The sequence below is a fragment of the Osmerus eperlanus genome, chromosome 14 (assembly GCF_963692335.1).
Source record: "Osmerus eperlanus chromosome 14, fOsmEpe2.1, whole genome shotgun sequence".
NCBI classification, from domain to species: domain Eukaryota; kingdom Metazoa; phylum Chordata; class Actinopteri; order Osmeriformes; family Osmeridae; genus Osmerus; species Osmerus eperlanus.
In genome coordinates this window covers 4,160,886-4,188,335 of record NC_085031.1, presented here as the reverse complement: position 1 = coordinate 4,188,335, position 27,450 = coordinate 4,160,886, and the positions used below count along the sequence as shown (strand labels likewise).

Here is a 27,450-nt window from a genome sequence, read left to right as displayed (position 1 = left end):
CCTTCTGACTTCTTACAAGCTCGTTTTCACAGCCGAAGCAGGAGAAATGCTAATTTAACCTAAATCATTATTAGTGATTAGCGCCTTAGGCGCCGTCTGCTCCTTTTATTTTGCACAGTATCAGATATGATTGAATTTATTATCCAAAGTGAGACACATTATTGGAATCGATGGGTCTGACTGAGCTTCCGGCTGCAGACTGTGAAATTGACAGGTACAATACAATGACAGTCCTTACAAATGTACGTTTCGGAGCCGTGACCTCCAAATCAATTACAATGACAATTTTGGATGATGCATTCAAAGCGTTCTCTTGGAATCGAATGGTGTGGCGCCCACCCCTGATTTGAAAGGACTGGCAGAGCAAAGGACAACAGCAAAGAGGATGAGATTTAGATTGGATTCACGAGTGAGAAACTGATGAACAGAACTTCAACAGGGGAGGTCTGACACAGACAGGAAGTCTAGCGTTTCTGTCCTCTCCACTTCACTTCCTATAGGTGGTAGATGATTCTATTTTTACAGTGTGCAATTTTTCCAACACATCCAGCCACACCACTTGTGTGGGAAGACACAGTTGGAGATAAACAGTGAGGGGTGGGGGGGGGATGGAGTGATAGACTGAAAAGTATTCTTACAATTCTGACAGTGAACCCCAAGTATAGCTCAATCTGAATCACCCCACAGTCTAAAGATAGGATGCAGCTTCCATTAAAAAGCCCTTCATCAAGGCCTCATTACTCTTTCTTTTTTCTTTGTTTGATCGATTGATTCAATCAGTGTCTGAAAAAGAAATTCGAATTCCCGCACATTATTAAGTCTGGGTGGTTTCGTCGTCATGAATGTATTTTAAGGCAGCTGTGGTGTTGCTTGACAATGATTTATCATGGCGGAAATGGAAAGTGATGCTGTCTCACTGACTCCACCGATGATCACTTACAGACGGAGCCTGTCACAGTGAATCATCGATAGAGAGGGAGAGGGGGGGCATATAGAGCAACAGACAGAACGTTAGGCAGGCAGCCAGATCAAGGACGGTTGTGAGAACAGACGAATGAGCAGACAGACAGACTGAGGGACAGATGAACAAACAGATGGGTAGGAAGATGGATGGACAAACAGACAGTGATTGAAATTAAGACAATTATGAAGGGCATGATGATCGGGGGAAAACCAATCGATCCATTTATTATTCATACAATTACAAATTAAGTAACAACTGTATAGAGATATTTCCGGAAAACACAAAACACAATCTTTCGTTATCCTGGTTTAGGTCAGTCTTTTCAATGTGAAGGAAACTGCACATTCTTGCTGCCAGCACAACTCAATGAGTCCAACAACTGAGAATGTTTGGAAATGACGCCACCTGGTGAAAACGAGAGAAATTTAAAATACCATCTAGTTTTAGATGGTATTTTTTTCAAAATGTGATGAGCAGTCTACACAAGAACAGGATTCTGCTGACATCTGCTGGTGGCTTGATCCAACATCACTGGAGATTGTGTGTTCATAGTTTTTGCCCCAGGAGATCAGTCATGAGTAGTTAACGATTTTATCGGATAACAACTATGGGAAAGTAAATATTAATGAGAGGGGAAACAGAAGAGCGTTGGAAAAACAAGTTAGCTCGATTATCTGTTAAATTTTACTTCACCTGTGTCCTGTTAATCTTACATTTAATCATTTAGCAGACGCTCTTATCCAGAGCGATTTACAGTAAGTACAGGGTCATTCCCCCCGAGGCAAGTAAGGTGAAGTGCCTTACCCAAGGACACAACGTCATTTGACACGGCCGGGAATCGAACCATCGACCTTCTGATTACTAGCCCGATTCTCTAACCGCTCAGCCACCTGACTCCCTAAAAAATCTGGGCCCCCTGGCAAATTTGTACTCCGGGCCCCAAGCCCCCACTCCCCAATTATCTGGGGTTCTGCTGGGCCCCCTGTCTGACCAGGGCCCTTAGAATCATCCTAATCTTCCCCCCAATTACCCGCGGGTCAATGTACAGTACCAGTCAAAAGTTTGGACACATTTTCCCAATGTGTCCAAACTTTTGACTGGTACTGTATATTTTGACATTAATCTGGAAATAATCCGAAAGTTATGACCCCCTGGAGAGGATCGTTCTAAACCACGGACGGACTCTGACGAGCTCAGAACTGGACCCCCCGCAGTTCGACTTCACTGACTTTGTTGACTTAACCACCAAAGTCGCCTGTACTTACTGAGGAGGCTGAGGTCCTTCGGAGTGTGCAGGACTTTTCCATGACACTGTAGTGCAAGGCCGTAGTCATGGAGTCAACATTGGGGGAGACGAATTACATTTTTTATGATAATTTCGGATAGCGTGCGTGGTTGCCTGTCGTACCGTAGCATATGAATATTTTTATATCAATATATTGGGGGGGACATTTTGACCAAATTTGAATATATATATCATGATTACGGCCTTGCTGTAGTGGCATCTGCAGTGTTTTACGCTGAGGTCTGCTGGGGGTGTGGTCTGCTGGGGGTGTGGTTTCCTGGGGGTGTGGTCTGCTACGGTTGTTGTCTATTGGCGGTGTGGTCAGCTGGGGGTGTGGTCTGCTGGGGGTGTGGTCTTCTGGGGGTGTGATGTGCTGGAGGTGTGGTCTGCTGGGGGTGTGGTCTGCTACGGGTGTTGTCTACTGGCGGTGTGGTCAGCTGGGGGTGTGGTCTGATGGGGCTGTGGTCTGCTAGGGGTGTGGTCTGCTGGGGGTGTGGTCTGCTGGGAGTGTGGTCTGCTGGGGGTGTGGTCTGCTGGGGGTGTGGTCTGCTGGGAGTGTGGTCTGCTGGGGGTGTGGTCTGCTGGGAGTGTGGTCTGCTGGGGGTGTGGCCTGCTGGGAGTGTGGTCTGCTGGGGGTGTGGTCTGCTGGGAGTGTAGTCTGCTGGGGGTGTGGTCTGCTGGGGGTGTGGTCTGCTGGGAGTGTAGTCTGCTGGGGGTGTGGTAGCAGGAGACGGAACAAGCTGATCAGGAGAGCCAGCTCTGTCCTGGACGGCCCTCTGGACCTCACTGAGGAGGTGGGTGAGAGGAGGATGCTGGTGAAGCTGACGTCCATCATGGACAACATCTCTCACCCCCTCCATGACACTGTGGGAGCACTGAGCAGTTCCTTCAGCTGCAGGCTGCGGCACCCAAAGTGTAAGAAAGAACGTTTCCGTAGGTCCTTCATCCCCTGTGCCATCAGACTATTTAGCAACATGTGCAATTATGTGTAGCTACACTGTCATTTATCACTGTAAACTGCCCCACTACAAACACTGTCTTTAGGTGTGTATTTTGTACATGGGTGCATATTTCTGCACATCCTTTGCATAGTTTTATATTTATATTTACTGATTTCTTCATAATTTTGTATTTAATTTCCAAGCACGATTTTCTATATTTAAATCGGTTGCTGTAACGATGAATTTCCCCAGTGTGGGATGAATAAAGTCAATCAATCATTCAATAACATAAAATACCTGATGTATTGCAAATGTAAGCTCATTTGTGGCATTGCTCAACTAAATTCCTTTGAACAAATGGTTAGATGTTCTTGAGTTGTATTCCTTCCATTGAAACATGTCACACTGAGGTGGATTTGATATACTCATCAGAAGCTAGACTGACTTGACTATACCCTGACCAAGGAGAAATATCACACCATTCTTCAGAGACAAGCTTTACCCTCTGGTTTGTATATTTTAGGAGAAGGATTCCTACCTCAGCAGCATAATGACACCAAACACACCCCAGAACGACTTGAAGATGAACGAAGACCAAGAGGTCCTGACTGTCATTATCTTTTCTCCACAGTCACCTCACCACAACCCCCTTGAAAACATGTTGGGGCACACACAAGGCTGAGAAGGCCAAGCATTCTGATTCTTTTGATTCATCACAAGTAGCTCCTACGATTCAAAGATTCAACTTTTCAACAGTAAAATATTTCACAGCGATTTAAAACCGTTACAACTAACCAACAAGAGCAACAAGTCTCTCAATAAGAGTCATTGTGATCCTAGAGTTAACTAACATCAGGTCCAGCCAAGCATTCCTACAAGTGAACAAGTGAATTAGTAATGAAATAATGAGTATTGCATTCTAAACAAGTTTAACATTGAAGTATCTTGACTAGTGGTCTCTGACTTTTGAACCCTGCTGCGAATGTACTGATAAACAGTACTGTGCAAAGGTTTTAAGTACCTCCTTCCATGAATATTGTCTCAAATACAAATATTTATGTCTTCTGTATTTGTGCGGCAGTATAAAAGTGAAATGTTGAGAAACTTTTTGTTTACTCATTCCCTTGCATTACTAAAAGCATTTTTACTTTATCTTGCTATTACGCTTTTATTTGTGCCAAAACATTTTGCACAGTACTACATTTTACATTTACATTTGTAGTAGTTACATATATATATATATATATATATATATATATATATATATATATATATATATAAATTGGTGGTGTTTATAGTAAGTTTTAACTTTTATAAATTTACTGTCAACATATAACGATTAAGCCCCAAAGTTTTTATTTTGAAAGCTTTAGATACCCTGACAGAGGGATGGTGAACCGAACCTGGCAACCCTCGCTTAACCTCATGCACTGTGCGCGTGTCCGTGTTGTGTGGATACTGAAATGTCTGAAGAATAGAAAGGATAGAAGCGATACAGGGATGAATGATAATTTCAGTGACTGATTTACTACCATAAGGTAAGTTGAGACAAGTTAGTGTCCTTAATCTTAATTTGCTAAACATTCAAAAAAAATGCTTATATGCTGCGTTGGTGCAGAACACAAAGGTTTTCTTCCCAGGAAAAAATGCCGGGGTTATTATGTGGAGGGCCCGCCAGTTGTGTCTTAGAAGTCGCCGAATAGGTAGTTCTACGGCGCAATGGGGATCTCAATATATCTCAGCATTAAGAAATAGAGAAACGTTTGAAAGGTTGTCGTGGAAAAATAAGACCGATTGTAATTGCCTCGACCGATGTTGTCAATGTAGATATGGTTCACGTTACGTGGCCGGGTAGCGGGGGAACATTGTTCACTCTTCGGTGTCTCCTAGCGATACACACCGGGCATCAATGCAGTCCGAGCCGCTAGAGGGATACGGGGACAGCCAGGGTGGCGTTGCTGCAGCCGAAATGGAGGAGCCAAGCAATTTTTCGAAACGAAACACGCAAAGGCTGTTATGAGACAGGCTGTAGAATAGAAAAGATGATTATTTTATTCAGGTGCAGCTCTACACAAATTGGTACTTTTAGCTAAAGTTACTGTACATTTTAGTCGATTGAAGCGGCTACTGTCTTTAAAGGAAACCTTTTTTGTGATAGTGGCTGTTGGCAGTTTTTCGGACAATGGCTGTCGGCTATGTGGCCATTTGATGTTTGCATACAGCCTATAGCCTATAACACTATTGGAAAGCAGCCTAAACAGTATTGTTATTGAAGAGTAGTACCTTAATAACTTGCTTAGAGGCCCAATTAAATTGAGGCATTTAATTTCTTCGTTCGCTCGGCCCTCCATCGTTTATTCACCTGAGGTAATATAATCTCTGGTTAGAACCTCGGTTGCAACATTAGGCCATATTCAGACTCTTTAGATGTAGCACTGCAATAGAACGCTTAGTTCAAGCTGCGCGCTACACATGACTACCCCGCTACACCTGCTAGTTTGATACTGTGCATCCGCGCATGACGTGCATAGGAAATCTAATAGGTTGAGTCATGCACGAAGTTGATCATGAATAATTACATTTATTCAAACTTTTTGGCATGCTACTTTGGCCTTTCACGAATTGTGATACTAAATGAAAGTCGTTTTTTTGTGTGAAATTTGTCATTTCAAGTTTCAAATCAAATCTCTATGATTTCAAATCTCATAATCTATGATTGTGAATAATACGATGTCCATTATCATATACAATGCCTGTTTAATGAAGTATAAGGCTGCTGAATGGAACATTTGTAATTGAATTGCAATGAAAAGGTATTGATTGATAGCTAAACGTTTTCTTCTTTTTGTCTCCCTAAGGTTTTAGAATGTGAGTGTGGTCAAAGGCAGAGGCTGCACTCTTATGGTCCACAGACCTCCCAGCTGCACATTAGAATGTACTTGATGAACGTGCCTCCAGTTGCGCCTATTCACACAGAATGGAGAACCTGCGGCCCACCCAGAGGCTTTAGCCTACCGCTTTGCTTCAATGACTCTGACAGCGACCTGTCCTCCACTGGCACACCAATCCCTGAGAAGGTCCAGATGATCATAGAGAGCCTGAGAAGCACCCAGTCCTCACTCGAGATGGGCGACGAGGTCGAGGGAAATGTGTTATCGGCACAGGAGGCTCGACCCCAAGGCTGTAAGGCCCGAAGACAGGGAGGAGATCCAATGGCTGGACCCAAACCGAAATGCAGGGGTTCAACTGACCCCTTCCTGCCAGAAATATCCTCACCTGTCGGCTCCGGAAGCCAGGAGTCTGACAGTGATGACTCGGTAGACAGGGGGATTGAGGAGGCCATACAGGAGTACCTGAAGGAAAAAGATGGCTGCAAACGCAAGGCCGAGTTAGCCACCAATGTTCTCCAACCATCCAAGATCCCAAGGACAGATCAAACCTATCAAGACAATCCCAAACAATATTCAGAGAGCAATAAGGTATTGACTGCCAGCAACCAGGCTCCAAAAATCCTGAAAGCAGAGGCCCAAGCTGTCCCACTTGTCCCGTCTTTGAAAAAACTCACCAAGAGCAAGGTGCCTCTCAAAGAGAATCCTTTCAAGAGAGTGGACACGTGCAAAGTCACCGAAGTCCAAAAGATGTATCCTGGACCCGCCGTTGCAAACCCCGTGTCTGACAAAGTGACTAACCCTGCGGCCGTGGAGGAGGGGGAGGACTCTCCGGACTCCAGCAGTGACGACGGCATCGAGGAAGCCATTCAGCTATACCAGCTGGAGAAGAAGGAAGATAGACACGAGCCAGGTGAGAGGGAAGCCTGTAAGCCTCTGGCTGTCAAAGAGGAAGACACTGACTCCAGCAGTGATGACGGTATTGAGGAAGCCATCCGCAGCTACCAGCTGGAGAAGCAGAATGAGAAGAAGCCTGTGCTCAAGCCGCCTTTACTCAAACATAAGCTTGTAAGCAAAGAACCATTATCATACCCTTCAGTGATCTCTAATAGTGCCCAGGAAATTAAAAGAAACCGCTTGTCCAGAAAGAAAAAGCCAGAGAAGGATGTCAAATCTCTGCTGCAGATGCGGTCTCCGTCCACCCTTATTAAAAATACATTTATGGTCAGCCATAAAGTCAAACGAAATCGAGGATCCAAGATGGAACCCTTACTAGAGCAGCCCACGTCAGCGACCCTGAAGGTCGCCACGACTACAACTGCTGAACTCATGTGTGCCGAGGCCATACTGGACATTTCAAAGGCAGTCATGCCAGAGGTCTTCAATCCCAACGTGAGCCTACCTGGCAGCAAGTCTCCCCAACCTTCCCTCATTATCTCTTCCGAGTGCCAAGGCAACGAAAGTGACGACAGCTCTGTCGACAGCGAGGACGGGATAGAGCAGGAAATCAGAAAGTTTCTGGAACAGAAGGCTCAAATGCACAAACAAGGTCCCGATGACTCCACGTGTGCCTCAACAGGCCTTGACTTTGCCTGTGATGCAAGTGGTCCAGAGGGGGTCAACAAGCTCAGTCTGGAGGTGCTGAAACAGGGTCCGAAGAAACCCGGGAGGTCTGTGACGCAGAACAAAACGCTGAAAAGGGACTGCAGCAGCAAGTTGGTTTCAAAGGAAGAAAGGGTGACTGATCAGAGAATTAAAGATCAGAGCATTCCAAAGCCCTTAACAGAGCCCGTCAGAAGCTCAAGCCCGTCGGTGTCTCACCAGAGAGACACCCAACAGCTCATGGCTCAGTCGGAGAGGAGAGAGCAGAGTGACGGAGACAAGAGCAGCTCTCTGGACAGCGATGAGGATCTGGATACTGCAATAAAGGACCTGCTCAAGACTAAGAAGAAGATCAAGAAGAAAACAAGGGATCTGAAGATGAAGTCAAGGAAAGGCCTCAAAGAAGTGGACACCTTGCCGTCTAAGAGGCTCCCAGCTGAAGTCATATCCAAGCCTGCTGTGCTAAAGAGTATGACTGCTAACACCAAGGGTAGGCATGATAGCAAAGAGACACCTAGGTTGAGTAAAAGCACCCCACAGCACAAACAACTGAGCAATAAAAGAAAAGACTCCTTAGATCAAGCAAGTGAAACAGGTAGATCTAAAGGGAATGGAGTCCCAGAGAGCCAATCGGGTGACAGTAATCAGGTGATTGTCCAGATCAAGGAAGACAGTAGCTCGGTAGACAGTGATGACAGCATCGAGCTGGAGATCAGGAAGTTCCTGGCTGAGAAGGCCAAGGTTTGCACCCCAATGGGAACTGTGGGCACAGACGAGATGGGGAAATATGACATCATTGCAGGCACTGATCCACTCCCGGAGAAGGACATTAAATTGGAAAATCAGCTGGCTGAAATTCCAAAAGGGGACCATACCCAGTTCCTTGAATCCCATTGTTCTCCGAGTGCCTCTGTGCAGAAAGATAGCCAGGATGGAGGTATCTCTCTAAATACCTCCACTGCCTCTCCAGCCTACTCTAGCTCTGCCACCAACCTGCCCAGGAGTCCATGCTTCACCCCAGCCTTTACCCACAGGTCCAGTCCTTTGGAGCCTGCAGATGGAGCCGGACCCGCTAGAACTCAGAAACTAAGAAGGTTCAGTTTCAGTTCAAGCCACAACGATTCCCAGAATATCCCATCAGAGGTGACGAGGTGCGGGGCTGTCCCAGGACATGGCACTCTACCCAGCACTGACTCAGACATTTTGCACGAGAGCCAGGCGATCCCCCCAACTGCTGAAACAAGAAACAGAATCCAGAGCCCTAACCCATTCCATTCAACCTTAGCCAGAATGGGTGAGACTGCAGCAACCACCCTGTATCCATACCCATGTGGCGATGGCATCTCTCATCGGCGAAGAAACACTGACTCTGCCCGAGATGCACCCGTCACCGTCTGTCCATCTGCGAGGAGCAACCAACCTATAGTTCCTTTCCACTGCTCCCCAGAGATGCCTGTGTCTGCTGTCTCCCGCCCCCCTTTCATTGGTGCCCACCTCCCTCCCACTTCCACCAGGCAGCCTGCAGGGAGGTATTTCATGCAGACCCTAGTACCAGGAGGTCACTGGGGTCAAGTCCCAACCCCGGGCCGGTCCCAGAGCAGCGTGGCGCACGTGTCCAAAGACCAGACCACGTTTGTTCCACTATCAGCTAGTAAGACCAACCACATCCAGGTCAGGAGCAGGGAGGCAAGCAAAGGGAAGGACAGGAGCTCCCCAGTATGGGGCGAGAGAGAGATTGGAAGGGAGAGCAAGAAGATAGAGGGCCAAGAAAAGATAGCGGGGGAAGGCGATTGTGTAGACGAGACCGAATGCGAGTCAGATGAAAGCAGAAGCCCAGTGAAGAAGCAGGGGTTTTCCACTTTGTAAGTACATGTATTTCCTCTTGTTTGTGAGGCCACATAGCATCGCAGACCAAGTTTGATTTGAGATACCATTGAGTTTGCCCTTGTAGTAGAAATTTAAGTGTAGCCTATTTTGTTTGTAGGTACCATGGGAATGTTGATACAGTATATAATGCATAAAGCTTTCATTTTATATGTTTGTACGTTTATACAGCTATTTAAATCTTAAACAACGTCAAGATGTCAAGACTTTACTTTGTGCAGTTATGCCCTGAGATTAGTTATTCCATATTGAAATCACTGGAATGCCTGAAAGCAATACAAACCATCAACTGACATGAGGTTTGCATGAATCATTAGAATGGGCAAATCCATGCATATCTGTGTGTGGCCGTACACTTTTCATTAATCTCTGAACTGAGACAAATTGTTATCGGCACATTAATGTCAATTAATTGACATTGGTAGAAGAAGAAAAAAACATGTTGGTATGAATTCTCAACAATCAAACTATGGGGTGGTTATTTACCAGAAACACAGATGAACCGACATCTGGTGCTAAACGAACCAGTACAGTTCCACAATAAAATGGTAACTGGCTGTAGTACAATTCTGGAACCGAGTAACCTTTAACAGAAACTCAAACTAGACCTGTATCATGTGCGAATGACTACAGTTTGCTTGGCATTACAATGAAATGTGTTTGTTTGTTTTAATTTTGACAAGTAGACACGTTTATTGTGATTGTCTAGCTCTGACTCCACACTCATGTAGGAATAATCATCAACTATGTTTAGCTGAAGCAGTCAAAGTTTAGCACCCATGTCCATTAAAACGGTTTATTTTGTATTCAATTAGATGTGTCGGGTAAAATACAGTTGTATGTAGTGTCAGGTATGTTCCCTCCATTTCCTTCTACATGTGGCTGAGCTTATGTTCGTTTCAAATTTACAGTTTACAAGTTGCCGCACTGCCCATCTCAATAGCTCTGTCCCTCATTAGAATTCCACAGTCCTCACAGCAAATCCTTACAGCGCTCCTTGTAACTTCAAAATGCCAACTGGCGTTTTAAGTTATTGCTTTTTATTTTGACTGGTATATGGTTGAGTCGTTTTCCTTGAATTTCTTATGTGAAAAGAATGTTATTTATTTTTGTTTATGAAAAAATGAGGAAAAAAGACACTTACTGAACATGCTGTGCATCGCCAGTTTTCATAAATATTTTGCAGAAATTGAAACTTTACCCCTCCAGTCCGACACCCACTTTACCTTGTCAGAGGAGAGAAACTTTGACTGTATCTTTAAAGACTGTGTTATAAAAATGTGTAATAAAGAGTGAATTCCAAACATGTGTTCCCCTTTCATCGTAAAGCTCTATATGGGTCATTTATAACATGGAGTAACAGGTTTATAAAGGTTATTTTTTTAGCTTGTTGATCAGAACAACTCCCACCCCATCAGCATTTACCAAGCATTACATCCTCCATTTAATTTTCCTGTATTGTACAGAGTACATAACATGTAGAACAACCATGAAAAAACAACTTGCCATTGTTGAGAATATGCCATGGTTGTCCTACATGTTCTCCGTACAATAATATTAAAGAAATGGGGGATGTAATGCTTGGTAAACTGTAAGAGGCTGTAGTCTGACTGCCTCCACTGATTTTCCCCTGCCCCAGGTCTCTGTCCAAAGCCATTGATCCTGGGGGCCTACCCAGCCCATACATCGCTCTCAACACAGAGGAGAGGAGCCAGGCGTTTCACAGGAGGTGCATGGCTCTAAAGGGACCACAGGTACACCACTAGAGAAAGTTCAATAAAAGTTTTATCTAGTTTGGATTTGATCAGAATCCACTCAGTCTTCTGGTCTAGAATGTAATAGAATGTAAACACAAGTGTAAATTGCGTAGAATATAATTTTACTGTCAAGCACTTAATCAACATCTGTTCTTAAGTATATTATCCAAATACCCCAGTAATTTAATGAATGTTTGTTTTTAGGAAATTGAGTCATATAAAGTTATTTTCATGAAGAGAAACGGGAAACCTGCAAAAAGACAGCTCAAGTTTCTCCCATCCTCAAGAGAAACTATTGGGCAGTAGATTGAAGAACAGGTTCTGATTTTATTTGTATTGTTGACCATTCATTGTTTGTGCAGTTTTGCTGTTTTGTTTTTGATGAAATAATTCCAGTTATGTTTTTCGTTTTTACAACCATAAATTTAAATACAAAATTAGTTTTGGAAACATAGGCCTACACTTGTTATACCGTTTTGTGGGGCAAAATCCTAATGTTTTTACGCCTAGGCAAGGAGCATGGTTTGTAACTTTTATAACGTCCGTAAATAAATACAGAAATTAAACGAAATGTGAAACTGAATTAAATTTTTTACATGAGGGGAAAGGAAACAAGGGACGACGGACCTTGTACGAACGTTCTAAAAAAAATCGCTCCCGTCCTCCATTTCTAAATTTTAGCTTGGGAGTTGTAGTTCAGACTTTAACGTTCACATAATAAAGCAATGCGCAAGTACAGTCCCAGGGACTTCAACTCCCTGTTCAGCTCATTGACCTTCAGTGGGAGGGGACAGTCAGGGACTCAGCAAGCATGGCAGCCGGGACTCTTGCTAAAGGTATTTGATTACTCAAATTTGACTCTAACTTTAAGTTGAATCTACGTATGTGTTTGTTATTATTACACAACCCACTATGCACGTATGTAAGTAATGGCCAGTTGTACAAATACTATAGTAGTTAGCTTGCTACTGTACTAATGGCATCGCTAGCTAGCTTAGCTAGCTTGCAGTACCTTAATATTGTTATGGATCACTAGTTAGGTAGCCATTTTTCATAACAATTTCTAAGACGAATTTCATGTGTTTGTATGAATTTCAGGGATGTGCGGACTCCGCAACCCACGGGTTTTGGCAGCAGTACGTTCCTTCAATGGACCGTTTTATGCGACGGCTGCGGCTGTCAAATCACCTCTGGTGCCAACAAACAACATGGGTTGGTCATCCTGTCAATAATTATCAGCAATAAGATAAGCTACAATGAAAACTATATTCAAGACGTGTCCTTGGTTGCAAGTTTTCTCTTTGGTACGACTGTCATACAATTTGTATAGTAACGTGTATTTGTGGCTACACAGAAAAGCACCTGAACCAGACCTTGGAATCCTCTGACTACTTCCGCCTGTCCGAACTGTTCTCCTTAAAAGAACTATTTGATGCCAGAGTGCATCTTGGCCACAAGAAAGGCTGCAGACACAGGTAAGGTAGCCATGTCTTTCTCAGCACGTTTGAATCAATGCGTTATTTGATGGGAGGGTCAGCATGCATTATAGAGTGTATTTCAGCGGTGTTGACTCATCATCTCTCAACTTTCTGAATGATCTTTTCTGTGTCTGTCCTTCATCTCTCTCCTTAGACTCATGGAGCCCTACCTGTTCGGCTCACGTCTGGAACAGGACATTATCGACCTGGATAAGACCGTGGAGCACCTTCAGGCGGCTCTGAACTTCACCGCCCATATAGCCTACCGTGGCGGCATCATTCTCTTTGTCAGCCGGCGCCGGCAGTTTGGCCACCTGGTGGAGAGTACGGCAAGGGACTGCAGAGAGTATGCCCACACACGCTACTGGCAGGGAGGGCTCCTCACCAATGCCCCTATCCAGTATGGGCCTGGGGTCCGCCTGCCGGATCTGGTCATCTTCCTTTCCACCCTCAACAACGTCTTTCAGCAGCACGTGGCCATCCGCGACGCGGCCAAGATGAACATCCCCACGGTGGGGGTGGTGGACTCCAACTGCAACCCCTGTCTGGTGACCTATCCGGTGCCAGGGAATGACGACACGCCGGCCGCCGTGGAACTCTACTGCCGCCTGTTCAAGACTACCATCAACAGAGCCAAGGACAGGAGGAAGCAGCTGGAGCTGCTGCAGGGCCTGTCTGCACCACCTCCGACACCAGAATCGTGAGAGAGAAACAGGACTTTGTCATAACAATTTAAAAAAAAAAATGAATTCCTCTCTTTTTGGTTGAAAGATGCACCTATATTGGCCTCAGTTAATCTAGCTGCTTTTGTGAAAGGTGGTCACTCCACCTGTTGTCTCTAGGGACATGAATGGGAAGGAAGGAAATCCAAGAGACAATATAGATACAGAACTGTTACGACCTTCAGCAACAACCTTGGTGTAATTGTACAGATTGCTTGACCCTTTTGCATCTTGTTCGATGCAGAGTATCTTTATTTTCTTTTTCAGTGCATTCACAAATGTCAAGTAAACTTTGGTAACATTTATTGTTTGTGTGGCCTTGTCAAATTATTTTCTAAACTATTTACCATGCCTTGGTCAAGAAACATGGCATTTAAAATGTCACAACTAACAATAAAGTACAAAGATGAGCAATGATATGAGAAGGAATTACGGGTACTATAGTTACACTCAACAGTAAAACAAAGACATGGCTCTGGCATGGCACTGCATTGTCTACGTCTCTGGTCGAGTGTACTTGAAGGGCTCAAGTTTTATCCAAATGAAAAAGCACTAGCGGCTGCTAGTGTTTCTGATTGGCTGGTAGATGGCATTTAACTATGTATAACTCGAGGCCGCACTCAACTAGACAGAAAACTTACCTCCGTATGCCCGCGGCTTGTCGATTAATTGTATATCGCTTCTCGGCCTTTTGGCTAAGATCAAGGCTGAATCCCAATATTACCCCTAGCCCTTACTTTTGCGTGTTCACGTGAGAGCTAGTGGTGTCCCAATACTCTTTTTGAGCTAGGGCTAAGACGAAGGAGTATACACCCCTTAAAACCAAGTAAGATCGGGAGCTTACTTGAAACCTAGGGCTAGATGACGTACCCGTAACCAAGTGGCGTCCCATTTCTTAGGGATATGTAGCGCTTACCCCTCAGTTTCGAGGGCCATGGGCTAGGGGTAAACTAAGGGCTAGGGGTAAGGGGTAGTATTGGGATTGGATCGCCTGATAGGGATCCAGTGATGGGGTGGGTCGAAGGTCGTCTGCCTGGGGCCGCCACCCCGACACCAGACAGGGACTTGTCCCCAAAGTTCAGAGGGGCGGGTGCTTTGGCCAAAAGCCTCGTTTTCCCCCGCCAAGCTCGGACTTCCACCTGTGCCCCCTACAGGGTCAGGCCAAGTCAATACTGCCAACTCCCCTCCCTCTACCGAGAAACTTATAGTAAATTATTATACAGTGTGTACTTTAAAATACAAAGGAACAACATTCTGTCCGAGAGAATAATTCAAGTAATTGGGAGCAATTAAATGTACATATATATGTATGCTTATTCTTGTATGCTTTAACTTCATGTAAAGAAATAATCTTCAAGTGCAATAGAAAATATAAAGACAGTTTTATATTATATTCCAGACATTGTCGGATAATGTCCGTTCAGGGGTGCTGTTTATTCATTTGTGCAGGGACAGGGACCGCAAGGCCCTACGTAGTGTGGTCCGGTCTGCTGAGTTCACCATTGGCAGGAAGCTCCCTGCCCTACAGGACACTTACCACACACAGTGCCTCAAGAAAGCTGGCAGGATTCTAAGAGACTGTTACCACCCATCATTCAGTCTTTTTACCCTGTTGCCTTCTGGCAGGTGATACCGAAGCATTCGGTCTCGCACACACAGACTGGACAACAGTTTCTTTCCAAGGGCCCTCAGGCTTCTGAATGAACATTGATATGGACATTGATACACTTCTCTGTCACTTTACACACTGTCACTTTCAGCTACTGGTTGCACTATCAGCAATATTGCACTATTGTACTTCACTTGTCTTAGGTTAGTATAGGTTTATAAGGTTAGTATAGGTTATTATGTGTATTATGTGTACAGTATTTAGAGGTTTAGTATACTGTATTGAATACTGTATATTATTGTATATTAGGAGGTTTACTATATTTTTGCTTCTCATAGATGTAATCTATGTTCTGTGTACTTATATGTTATGTTATGCCAGGTTGCTTTGCGTTGTCTTGTCCTAAGAATTTCAGTGCCCAGTCTGACCCTGTGTTGTTCTGTGCTTCTGACAATAAAAGACTTGAACTTGAACTAGTTAGTCCCCTTAGGATTGTATCCCTTCTAGCTAGTCCCCATGGGATCGTATCCCTTCTAGCTCAATAGGAGAAGGTATGGAAGGAGAAGATCACACCTCTGCTTGGTCTCCTCCCCGTCCCACAAAAACATGGTGCTGGTCTAAGTTGCTCATGTTCTAGTCAAGTGAGAACGGGAGTCAGAAGTATAACAAAGCAGGACTGAAGCGGTGCTATCCACCTAGTCTGAGGTGCTACGGTAACCTGGTGCTCTTACAACAGGTCACACCACTTATGTCAATATGTGAAAGTTCTGTTTTTGTAAATCAGTTTAAAACCTTCAAATGATTTAAGAATAACTCACAGTTTTACACATTACTCTGAGGAGCCATTCTCTGGTGCCTGTGTACTCTATTTCCTTCTTGGAAAATATTTGCCAAATATCTCACAACTCTCCATGTCAAACTATTACAGGAGCCATCATACATTTGGCTTTCCATTGCATTTTTATGTACAATGTTGAGTTGTTCAATAAATACTTTTTAAACTGGGTTTGGACCTGTTGGTTTAACCCTTGTGTTATCTTCGGGTCATTCTGACCCATAAGTCATTGTGACCCACCGTCGTATTGCGACAACTTTACCGCATACAAAAACAAAGTGAAGCATTTTCTTTTAACCGTGGGCTGTCTCAGACCCCCCACATTGCAAAGGTTAAAAGAAAATTATTTTTATTTGTTTTTGTATTGGGTGAAATTGGGTAAACACAACGATGGTTCGTTATGAACCTTTGGGTCATGTGACCCGAAGGCAGCACAAGGGTTAAACACTTGCATACCCAATAAGAATATTTCTTTTTCTACAGCTTGCAGTGTAGCTACAGTGTTGCTATTTGTCCACTAGGTAGAACCAATATCTTATTTTATAGATATAGGGACCTTGTTAAACATCTCCTGTGGGACACTGTCATCATGGTCAAAATGTGCACAAAATGTGCAACACAAATCACTGGTACATGTCGTAGATAATCCAATTATTATTTTGCTGCTAGAAAATTAACACATGTACATTTACACTACCTCGGCCCATGCTCTGACTAAAAGTCTGTGTTGGTAATTGACCCACACAGGCACGTCACTGCAAGTCATTGGTTGATGCTGCCTGAGATGGTCAGGGGGATGACTGTATCAAACTGCTTGTGCTCCTTTACATCTAGTAACTACTCTGTCCTAGATAAACACCACGTTTTATATCATGAATAAATTGTTCATAAAGTGACAACTCACCTAACAGTATAACCTTTCCCTACTCATGCTGTACGGCTTTTCACTCCTCATCATGGACCTGTGACAGGCAGCCCTCACGGTGATCTCCCCTGTCAGTCCTGTATGCAGGGCTCTCAAGTCTCACGCATTCGCTCCCGCCGTTGGGGTTTTGCACCAGTAAAGGTGGTCTCGCGGTCCAGGGGTAGTTTACTTCTGACTAAATTGAACACTGGATTTTTGAGTTTTTTAACACCCATTGACATTTCCCTGCTGTATGACTATGTTTAGTGTTAAGGTGTGTCAAACTGGGTAGTGGAGAATGATACAAGGTTAAACACCGGACCAAGTTATTTGTAGTTTAATAATAAGAAATGATGCAATCACAAGAATACACAATGAAAACAACACACCAGAATGTTCTTAGTCTAATACAGTGAATCAGTCGATGATGCCAATGCAGCTTCACAGAAACAGAGTCCCAGAATAGATCAAACGAAGGCCTTCGTTGAGAAAGTGGTCGTGACAGAGATCAGAGAGAGTTCTGCCCAGTCCAAGTTCTGTCTCCCTGTCCTCGGGAGACAGGTCCTGTACCCCCCTTGACAGGGAGAACTCTGATAGGTGGTTGGTCAGAAGAATATGGGGCGGGAATGTGGTTGTCCAATTAAATGTCCGGGGCGTTCATGGTGGCACATGGGGGGCAGTCCAAGGATCTGGTGATGTTCATAGAGGGAGGGGGCGGAGAAGACCCACAGGTCTGCTCAGGGAGGGGGGCAGACAAGACCCACAGGTCTGAGGTAATCCAAGGGGGGGGGGTTCTCCAGGGAAGGGAGTAGATCACCCCAAGGTCCTGATGGCGTGCAGGGAGATGGGAGCTGCGTCTCCAGGGAAGGAAGGGGGGGGTTGTGTCTCCAGGAGAAGGGGTGAGGCCGACCAGGCCAGGGTCGATGATGTATAGGGGGAGGTGGGGCAGGGTCTCCAAGGGGATGCAGGTGGGGCAGGGTCTCCAAGGGGATGCAGGTGGGGCAGGGTCTCCAAGGGAATGTGACCTCAGAACAGAGTAAATGAGAGCAAGGTAGGCAGACCGGCCGGTCCTGGAGTAGAGAAGAATTACAGTCCCAGCTTTACCTTATCTCTCATTTTGACACTCTGCTCCCAAGAGCTGAGTAGCCCATTGTGCTTGCATCAGTCCCTGAACCCACAAACTCAACTCCCATGTTGCTCACTTGACCTCTGCATTTTTGCACGCACACCACAGTGTTACTTAGAAGGAAACATTTCAGCATGACCTCACTTACTCAGAAACATCTTGAAGCCTGATCCCATCTGTTCTTTAATAAATCAATTGATCACAATTGGATATATGTTTTAGTATTAAACATTACACATTTGATGTACTTGAGGTAGTGATTGGTATAGCAGCATTGATTAGCAGTATAGTTATCATTCCTTCACATTAGCCTGTGTTCTGCACCTCTCTTTCACTAACCGTCTATGGAGGAGGGGATCCCTCACTTAATTGCTCCTCCCAAGGTTTCTTCAATTTTTTCTCCTCGTGAGTTTTTCTGGGAGTTTTTTTCCCTGGTCTTCCTTGAGGGTTTAGGTTGGTTGAGGTGAAGCCCTCTGTGACATTGCTTGTAAAAAGTGCTATACAAATACATATTGATTTGATTTGACTGATTTCATCTCAGGATTGGAAGACGTTATCAGAAGGTAGCTACTTACATTTAGCTGCTTTCATCAAGTTTAGTCGCACGTCAAGTACTTAACGTTAGTAATATGTAATTAAACTTATATAAATTCGTCTGTTGAGAAGTGAATGTCGCATTGTCAGGTTAGATAAAGTTAACCAGTCGACGGTACTAATGTGCTAGCTGCTGTAACAAAGTTAACTGCCAGTGTCACTACTGTAGCTGCAGAGTTGCTAGCTAATTATTTAGCTACTGTATGGCTATTCACAATACATGAATTAACTGTGGCTAGTGCGTGCCGGTCGTGATACAGATGTTGGCTCGTTAGACGGTACTGTATAATGTATGAGTAACGTAGACTTAGAAAGGAAGAAGAGGGAGCGAGCTAGCTAGAGGTAGCTAAATGACGCAGACTTTTTCTTGTGAAGGACTCATAATCGTTGTGTCTATTCCAGTATGTAATGATGGTATTCAATGACACAAGTCTGTGTTCTAGAAAGAGTGGTCTGGAGTCGCAGAGGTCCGATAATATCAGCTTTAATGCAGCAGTTGGAAATCAACAAGTACAGACTTTGCAGGAGGGTTAGGTTTAGGCAAGAGAAGGGGAGACAGACAAGAGGTCTAGGGTTGAGGTTAGTATAGGGTGCAGGTGGGGTTAGAAGAGGGAGCAGGAGGGTTGGGTTTTAGGCAAGAGGCGAGGGAAAAATCAGAGCTTTGGGGTTGTCTACGTTTCCCTACCCGCAACAGAGTTTGGGTTGGTTCACGAAGTCCAACTGGTTATCTGTCCCTGCCCCAGCATATATTATACAGTGCAAAAGATGAAACAGAAAAATGAAGAGAGTTGAGCTTGTTCTCTCGTGTATCAGGGAGTTGTTCTTGCCGACGCATCTACGGTGTTCATTGAAGAGAATGATGGCGTTTGGTTTGAGAGCGTTTTGTCTGAGAATGACGCCGTTTAGTTTGAGAGCGTTTTGTCTGAGAATGATGGCGTTTAGTTTGAGAGCGTTGTCTGAGAATGATGGCGTTTGGTTTGAGAGCGTTTTGACTGAGAATGACAGAGGTTTTTCTGAGACTGAAGCCGTTTCGCCTGAGTCTGACGACTTTTGGTATGAGACTTGACGCCTTTTCGTTTGAGTCTGACACTTGAGTGAGATCTGAGGATGTCCTAAAATGAACACCGTACGCATCCCACCTGCTCGGGTGCCGTCTCAGCCCGGTTTCAAGGTTTCTTCTGAAATGGAGAGATTAAGACACAAAGTACAGCCTGCTTCCCACACCCTGTGTGAGACACAATGTTTAAGCCTGAGCACACTTCAAAGTTCATAAGACATAACTTTAATAAGCACAATGCATAACTTTAATAAGCACAATACATAACTTTAAGACATGCGTCCTTTATAAATTCGTACGAACATTGTTCCTGTTGCTATATTCACTAGTGCACAGTGCCCGTGATGCATTCGGTGATTAAGATGCCACAAATATTAATAACTGGAATTATAGATAGTGCAGTGCCCGTGATGCAGCTGGTGATGACAGTTCAAGAATTGTACTATAATGTATTATACATTCTTTACTTGTAGATAAACTCCAGCAACTGATGACCAACGTCGAATATTTCAGACAAGATGAGTACATGAAAATTCACCTACAATGCATAGCTTATATTGTTTGTATCCACCATGTGGTTGTGCATGTCTGAACTCCACAGCTCCAGCGTTCATGCGTCTCGGCAGGGCCAAGGTCCTGGTCCCCCTCCCTGGACCCAGCGACTCTGAAGAGGAGGAGTGGACCCCTCGCATGGGGAGACCCCCTCCAGGTAAGGATACTGCTGTTATAGTACTGTTGTAGTACTGTTAGTACTGTAATACTAATCCTAGACCACTGCAGTACTGCTGTAAGTCTTGTGTTACACCAATAGAGTGTGTCCACATACAGAATAGTTAACTGTTGTAGCTGTTATAGTACTGTAGTAGTATTGTAGTAATACTAATCCTACACTACGGAAGTACAAATACATCCCCATTAGCACCACCTCAGAATGCTTCTGAAGGAATCAGAGAGTAACTGTTTGACTGTGATGTCATAGAGGAAGGCTTCAATGTTCTGTTGTGTGTTCCAAGCCCCACGGTCCTCCAGACCCCCTCCTAGGAGACCAGCTGCACCCCAGAGAGCTGCTCCCACACACACACCTGCACCACAGGTAAGATATACACACACACCTGCATCACAGGTGATATATACATACACAGTAGTGCGATAATAACATCTGAAAGTACAATGCAGATGAGGAGCCTTGAATATAATATATTACTGTATGTTCTGTCTATAGCCATCTCTCACTCTCTGTCTTTCTCTCTCTCCATCACTCCCCCCCAGCCCCCCAGTGGTGAGGTAGCGGGACCCAGCAAGGGGGCCCGACCCCCCCTGGAAGAGATGCTGAGTGAGGAGAATGGGGGGGCGGAGTCGGCCCCCCAGGAGAAATGTGATCTGAAATGTGATCTGTCAACTTCAGGTGATAGACGCTGGCTGTCTGTGTATCTCTTTGGGATTTCTGTGTTGCGTGTTAATCGGCCTTTAGAAGGAGTGGGGCTGAGGATAATGTGTGTGTGTGTACCAGGCCTGTCTAAGGCAGAGTGTGTGAGGAGGAGCAGGGCAGCAGAGAAGATCCAGTTCTCCAGAGTCAGGAACCTGAGAGAAAGACCCAGGGTCAACTATACTGAGGAGTCCAAAGATGACCACTACCTCTGTAAGATAGATACTACCTCTGTATGATAGATACTACCTCTGTATGATAGATACTACCTCTGTAAGATAGATACTACCTCTGTATGATAGATACTACCTCTGTATGATAGATACTACCTCTGTAAGATAGATACTACCTCTGTAAGATAGATACTACCTCTGTATGATAGATACTACCTCTGTATGATAGATACTACCTCTGTATGATAGATACTACCTCTGTAAGATAGATACAACCTCTGTATGATAGATACTACCTCTGTAAGATAAATACTACCTCTGTATGATAGATACTACCTCTGTAAGATAGATACTACCTCTGTATGATAGATACTACCTCTGTAAGATAGATACTACCTCTGTATGATAGATACTACCTCTGTATGATAGATACTACCTCTGTATGATAGATACTGCCTCTGTAAGATAGATACTACCTCTGTATGATAGATACTACCTCTGTAAGATAGATACTACCTCTGTATGATAGATACTACCTCTGTAAGATAGATACTACCTCTGTATGATAGATACTACCTCTGTAAGATAAATACTACCTCTGTAAGATAGATACTACCTCTGTAAGATAGATACTACCTCTGTAAGATAGATACTACCTCTGTATGATAGATACTACCTCTGTATGATAGATACTACCTCTGTAAGATAGATACTACCTCTGTATGATAGATACTACCTCTGTAAGATAAATACTACCTCTGTATGATAGATACTACCTCTGTAAGATAGATACTACCTCTGTAAGATAGACACTACCTCTGTATGATAGACACTACCTCTGTATGATAGATACTACCTCTGTAAGATAGATACTACCTCTGTATGATAGATACTACCTCTGTAAGATAGATACTACCTCTGTATGATAGATACTACCTCTGTAAGATAAATACTACCTCTGTATGATAGATACTACCTCTGTAAGATAGATACTACCTCTGTAAAATAAGTACTACCTCTGTAAGATAGATACTACCTCTGTAAGATAGATACTAACTCTGTAAGATAGATACTACCTCTGTATGATAGATACTACCTCTGTATGATAGATACTACCTCTGTAAGATAGATACTACCTCTGTATGATAGATACTACCTCTGTAAGATAAATACTACCTCTGTATGATAGATACTACCTCTGTATGATAGATACTACCTCTGTAAGATAGATACTACCTCTGTAAGATAGATACTACCTCTGTATGATAGATACTACCTCTGTAAGATAGATACTACCTCTGTATGATAGATACTACCTCTGTATGATAGATGCTACCTCTGTATGATAGATACTACCTCTGTATGATAGATACTACCTCTGTATGATAGATACTACCTCTGTAAGATAGATACTACCTCTGTAAGATAGACACTACCTCTGTATGATAGACACTACCTCTGTATGATAGATACTACCTCTGTAAGATAGATACTACCTCTGTATGATAGATACTACCTCTGTAAGATAGATACTACCTCTGTATGATAGATACTACCTCTGTATGATAGATACTACCTCTGTAAGATAGATACTACCTCTGTAAGATAGATACTACCTCTGTATGATAGATACTACCTCTGTAAGATAGATACTACCTCTGTATGATAGATACTACCTCTGTAAGATAGATACTACCTCTGTATGATAGATACTACCTCTGTAAGATAAATACTACCTCTGTATGATAGATACTACCTCTGTATGATATATACTACCTCTGTAAGATAGATACTACCTCTGTAAGATAGATACTACCTCTGTATGATAGATACTACCTCTGTAAGATAGATACTACCTCTGTATGATAGATACTACCTCTGTATGATAGATGCTACCTCTGTATGATAGATACTACCTCTGTATGATAGATACTACCTCTGTATGATAGATACTACCTCTGTAAGATAGATACTACCTCTGTAAGATAGACACTACCTCTGTATGATAGACACTACCTCTGTATGATAGATACTACCTCTGTAAGATAGATACTACCTCTGTATGATAGATACTACCTCTGTAAGATAGATACTACCTCTGTATGATAGATACTACCTCTGTATGATAGATACTACCTCTGTATGATAGATACTACCTCTGTAAGATAGATACTACCTCTGTATGATAGATACTACCTCTGTAAGATAGATACTACCTCTGTATGATAGATACTACCTCTGTATGATAGATGCTACCTCTGTATGATAGATACTACCTCTGTATGATAGATACTACCTCTGTATGATAGATACTACCTCTGTAAGATAGATACTACCTCTGTAAGATAGACACTATCTCTGTATGATAGACACTACCTCTGTATGATAGATACTACCTCTGTAAGATAGATACTACCTCTGTATGATAGATACTACCTCTGTAAGATAGATACTACCTCTGTAAGATAGATACTCCCTCTGTATGATAGATACTACCTCTGTATGATAGATACTACCTCTGTATGATAGATACTACCTCTGTAAGTTAGACACCCTCTCTTTCTCCCTCCCTCTTTATCTCTCTCCCTCTCTCTTTCCCCTACTTTCTCTCCCCTTCTCCCTCCCTCTACCTCTATTGTATTTGTAAACGTACTGCCTCTCTCCTCCAGACTGTGAGGAGTGCAATGTGTTCTTCATCGAGGAGTGTGATCTCCACGGCGCCCCCTGTTTGTCGCCGACACCCCTGCAGCCCTGGGGCTGACGGGCCGGGCCAGACTCACCCTGCCGCCCGGCCTGGAGGTCAGGAGGTCAAACATCCCCGGGGCCGGGCTGGGGGTGTTCAACTGTGGGGGGGTGGTCGCCAAGGGAACCCACTATGGCCCCTACGTGGGAGAAGTGAAGGAGGAGGAAGAGGCCATCGAGAGTGGATACTCCTGGGTGGTGAGGAGGGGAGGGGGAGGAGTGATGTGTGTTTTGAGGAATTATTAAGGAATACGATTCAAATAGAGAATTGTAACATGAAGTTAAGCAATCTAGATCTGAAAGAATTCTTTTTACTGAAAAAGCTTTTCATGCATCCCTTGTGTGAAGCAGAACGTTGCCCTGACAGATAGTTCCCCAAATGTATAAGTGTATGTTTTAAAACCATGTATCTATGGGTTTTAAGTGAGCACAAACAGTATGTGTGCATTTCCAGATTTACAAGAGCAGACACTGTGACGAGTACATCGACGCCAAGAGAGAGACTCACTCCAACTGGATGAGGTGACGACAAAACACAGTGAATCAGTTTGACTGTTCCCACTCTCCTAACTCCTTCAACTTCTCTTGACTCTTAACTTTGTTTCAACCTTTCATGTTCTGATCCCCCTCTACCTCCTCATCTCCCTCTCTCCACACCTCCTCCTCCTCCCATCCCCTCCTTCTCCTCCCATCCCCTCCTCCTCCTCCCATCCCCTCCTCCTCCTTCTCCCCCCAGGTATGTGAACTTTGCCTATAATGAGGAGGAACAGAACCTGGTGGCGTTTCAGCACCGAGGAGCCATCCTGTACCGCTGCTGCCGGCCACTGGCGCCGGGGGAGGAGCTGCTGGTCTGGTACGGAGAGGAGTACGCCAGAGACCTGGGCACCTCCTTTGACTACCTCTGGGACAACAAGAGGTCCACCAGAGGTACCTCCTCTTAGTGTCCTCCTCTCCTTTTCTCCTCTCTCCTCTCCTGACATATCTCCTCTCTTCTTATGTCTCCTCTGTCTTTTCTCATCTTACGTCTCCTCCTCTCTCCTCTTCCCCCTCCGCTTCTCTCTCCTCCCTTCTCTTCTCCATTTCCCTCTATTGGAAGATTGGAGGGACTTGTAACATTGAGCCGCACAAGTCACTGACTGGAGATGTTCTTAACCTACAATATTATTGACCTTAACTCCATTCGTATAATAGAAGACTGATATACAAGACCATTTAATTATCAACAGTACATTCGTCTCTCTTCCATTACTACCTCTAACAACCATTACACCCACAGACCAGGATTGCAAGCTGTTAATCCCTTCCCTTACCAAAGCTTGTCATTTTAAAATTATGATGTTTGTATTTAATTGTATTAAATTGTATTTAATTGTATTAACTGTATTTTTTTTGCTCTCTCTCTTTTCCAGGACCAAGGATAGAGTCGTCTCAGACTCAGGTGTTCTCCTGCTCCCAGTGTCCTCTCTCCTTCACCGCCCAGATCTTCCTCCACAAGCACATCAAGAGGTGCCACCATGACCTGTACGTCTCTCTGCTGAGGAGTAGAGATCAGACCAGAGACTCTGTCCTCCTCTCCACCACGCCCCAACACCACTTCCTCCCTCCCCCCGGTCCCCACCCAGGGAAGCATGGACACGGAAAAGGCCAGACATCACCACTGTGACCAGTGTGGGAAGAGCTTCAGTCAGTCAGGACATTTAGATAGACACCAGCGTGTTCACTCAGGAGAGAAGCCGTACCACTGTGTCCAGTGTGGGAAGAGCTTCAGTCATTCAGGAGTCTTAGAGACACACCAGCATGTTCACTCAGGAGAGAAGCCGTACCACTGTGACCAGTGTGGGAAGAGCTTCAGTCAGTCAGGAGTCTTAGAGACACACCAGCGTGTTCACTCAGGAGAGAAGCCGTACCACTGTGACCAGTGTGGGAAGAGCTTCAGTCATTCAGGAAACTTAAAGAGACACCAGCGTGTTCACTCAAGAGAGAAGCCGTACCACTGTGACCAGTGTGGGAAGAGCTTCAGTCATTCAGGAAACTTAGAGAGACACCAGCGTGTTCACTAAGGAGAGAAGCCGTACCACTGTGACCAGTGTGGGAAGAGCTTCAGTCGTTCAGCACATTTAAAGACACACTTTTGTTCTGGCAACACTAGAGATCCTGAACTCTAGATCTCACTTAATAATTAAACATATATGAACATAGGAAATATATGTATTTGTATTCATTATTTAAAGTATAATTGTACATAAGATGTTTGATTTATACAAAAAATGTATATTGTAGCCTTTATAAATGTAAACATTAAATACATGCTATGTGCGATTATTTCATTGTTTATTATATAATTGTATAATAATTAATTCTGTATGACTTGATATGTATTTTACTTATAAAAATAAACTTAAATAACATGCTATGTTATGTGATGTAGACAATAATAAAAAAGAAAAAAGAATTCTACCGTCTAAGATGTTTCTGTCTGATCTATACTGTGAGCATAATGTTGTTATCGTACCTCAAGCCTCATTTCCATATTCACGTTGTGTTTATGTGACTGTGTTACATCAGGATGGGAGAAATGATGATCATAGAAGCACCAGAAAAATATTCATGCTTTACTCAAAAACTGTTCATTACGTTATGAGAACTATCCCACTTCCCTCCACAATTAAACGCAGTAATAATTATTAAAGCTGTCTCTCCGCCACTTCCCAGAAATGCTGTTCTGCTTGAATACTGTAATATTCTAGTGTCGTCACTCAACGTAATACATTCGTGTTTGGTTTGCTCCAGCTGGAGTTTGATACTTTTGTAGAAAATCAAGACGTCCGTAGAAGGTAGTAGAAAAAAGGAGTCAAAGACAAAATATCTTTCAACAGCCCAAGGCAGCTTGATGGTTTTATTTTGGCAAGGCAAATGCGCATTCACAAGACATACGAAAAAAAGAAAGACCAATGCCCCAAAACTCATGTTTTATAGGCTAAATGAGAATAATCCCCCGCCCTGCATGATATGACGGCCCTATCTCGGAAAGTTTCTAGACTTCCTAGTAATCTGACTTCCTTCCCCCTCCTTTACCTTGTATGCACTGTTTTGGCCAGTAAAGATGTTGATGAACTTCTCCACAGCTGAATCCCCCATCTTTCAAGTACTCCCCCTCCAATGTCCCAGGCCTGTGTCCTTGGATACCATCATAACCGACTCTGCTTCTCTTCTCTATCATTCCTAATTCGGCCCTGGTTCAGCACAGCCGATCACTATTGGCAATGGAAGTGGTCCCTTGAGATTGAGTTCTCAGCAACTTCGCTCATCCTTTCCTGACAGGCCCTCTTGAGCCTAACGACCCCACCATAAGCTATTATGCAATAACGGCCTATGTTTCTAAGGATACCATTTCCTTTCTCATACTTAGTTTTGCCAAATCAAGTCCCCCCTCAGACATTCTCTTCTGTTTGGAGAAAACCAG

The 27,450-nt window shown here is 43.9% G+C and overlaps 2 protein-coding genes and 1 pseudogene across 3 annotated transcripts; all 3 read left to right on the top strand.

Moving 5' to 3' along the window:
• Positions 1–4,592: 4,592 nt before the first annotated feature.
• ppp1r26 (protein phosphatase 1, regulatory subunit 26) lies at positions 4,593–11,875 on the top strand. Its single transcript, XM_062478949.1, has 4 exons — positions 4,593–4,728; positions 6,049–9,542; positions 11,204–11,318; positions 11,526–11,875. The coding sequence occupies exons 2-4, from the start codon at positions 6,124–6,126 to the stop codon at positions 11,625–11,627; spliced, it is 3,636 nt and encodes a 1,211-aa protein (XP_062334933.1). The 5' UTR covers positions 4,593–4,728; positions 6,049–6,123; the 3' UTR covers positions 11,628–11,875.
• Positions 11,876–12,032: 157 nt separating this feature from the next.
• mrps2 (mitochondrial ribosomal protein S2) lies at positions 12,033–19,476 on the top strand. 2 transcript variants are annotated; one of them, XR_009932229.1, is made up of 5 exons: positions 12,033–12,157; positions 12,420–12,533; positions 12,676–12,796; positions 12,954–13,754; positions 19,466–19,476. XR_009932229.1 is itself a non-coding variant. In XM_062478950.1 (4 exons), the coding sequence occupies exons 1-4, from the start codon at positions 12,133–12,135 to the stop codon at positions 13,501–13,503; spliced, it is 810 nt and encodes a 269-aa protein (XP_062334934.1). In that variant the 5' UTR covers positions 12,033–12,132; the 3' UTR covers positions 13,504–13,826. The 2 variants fall into 2 exon arrangements, 1 of the variants encoding a protein (XP_062334934.1); XM_062478950.1 differs by lacking the exon at positions 19,466–19,476 and having other exon boundaries at positions 12,954–13,826.
• On the top strand, positions 18,145–26,075 carry LOC134034401 (histone-lysine N-methyltransferase PRDM9-like; annotated as a pseudogene).
• Positions 26,076–27,450: the final 1,375 nt, after the last annotated feature.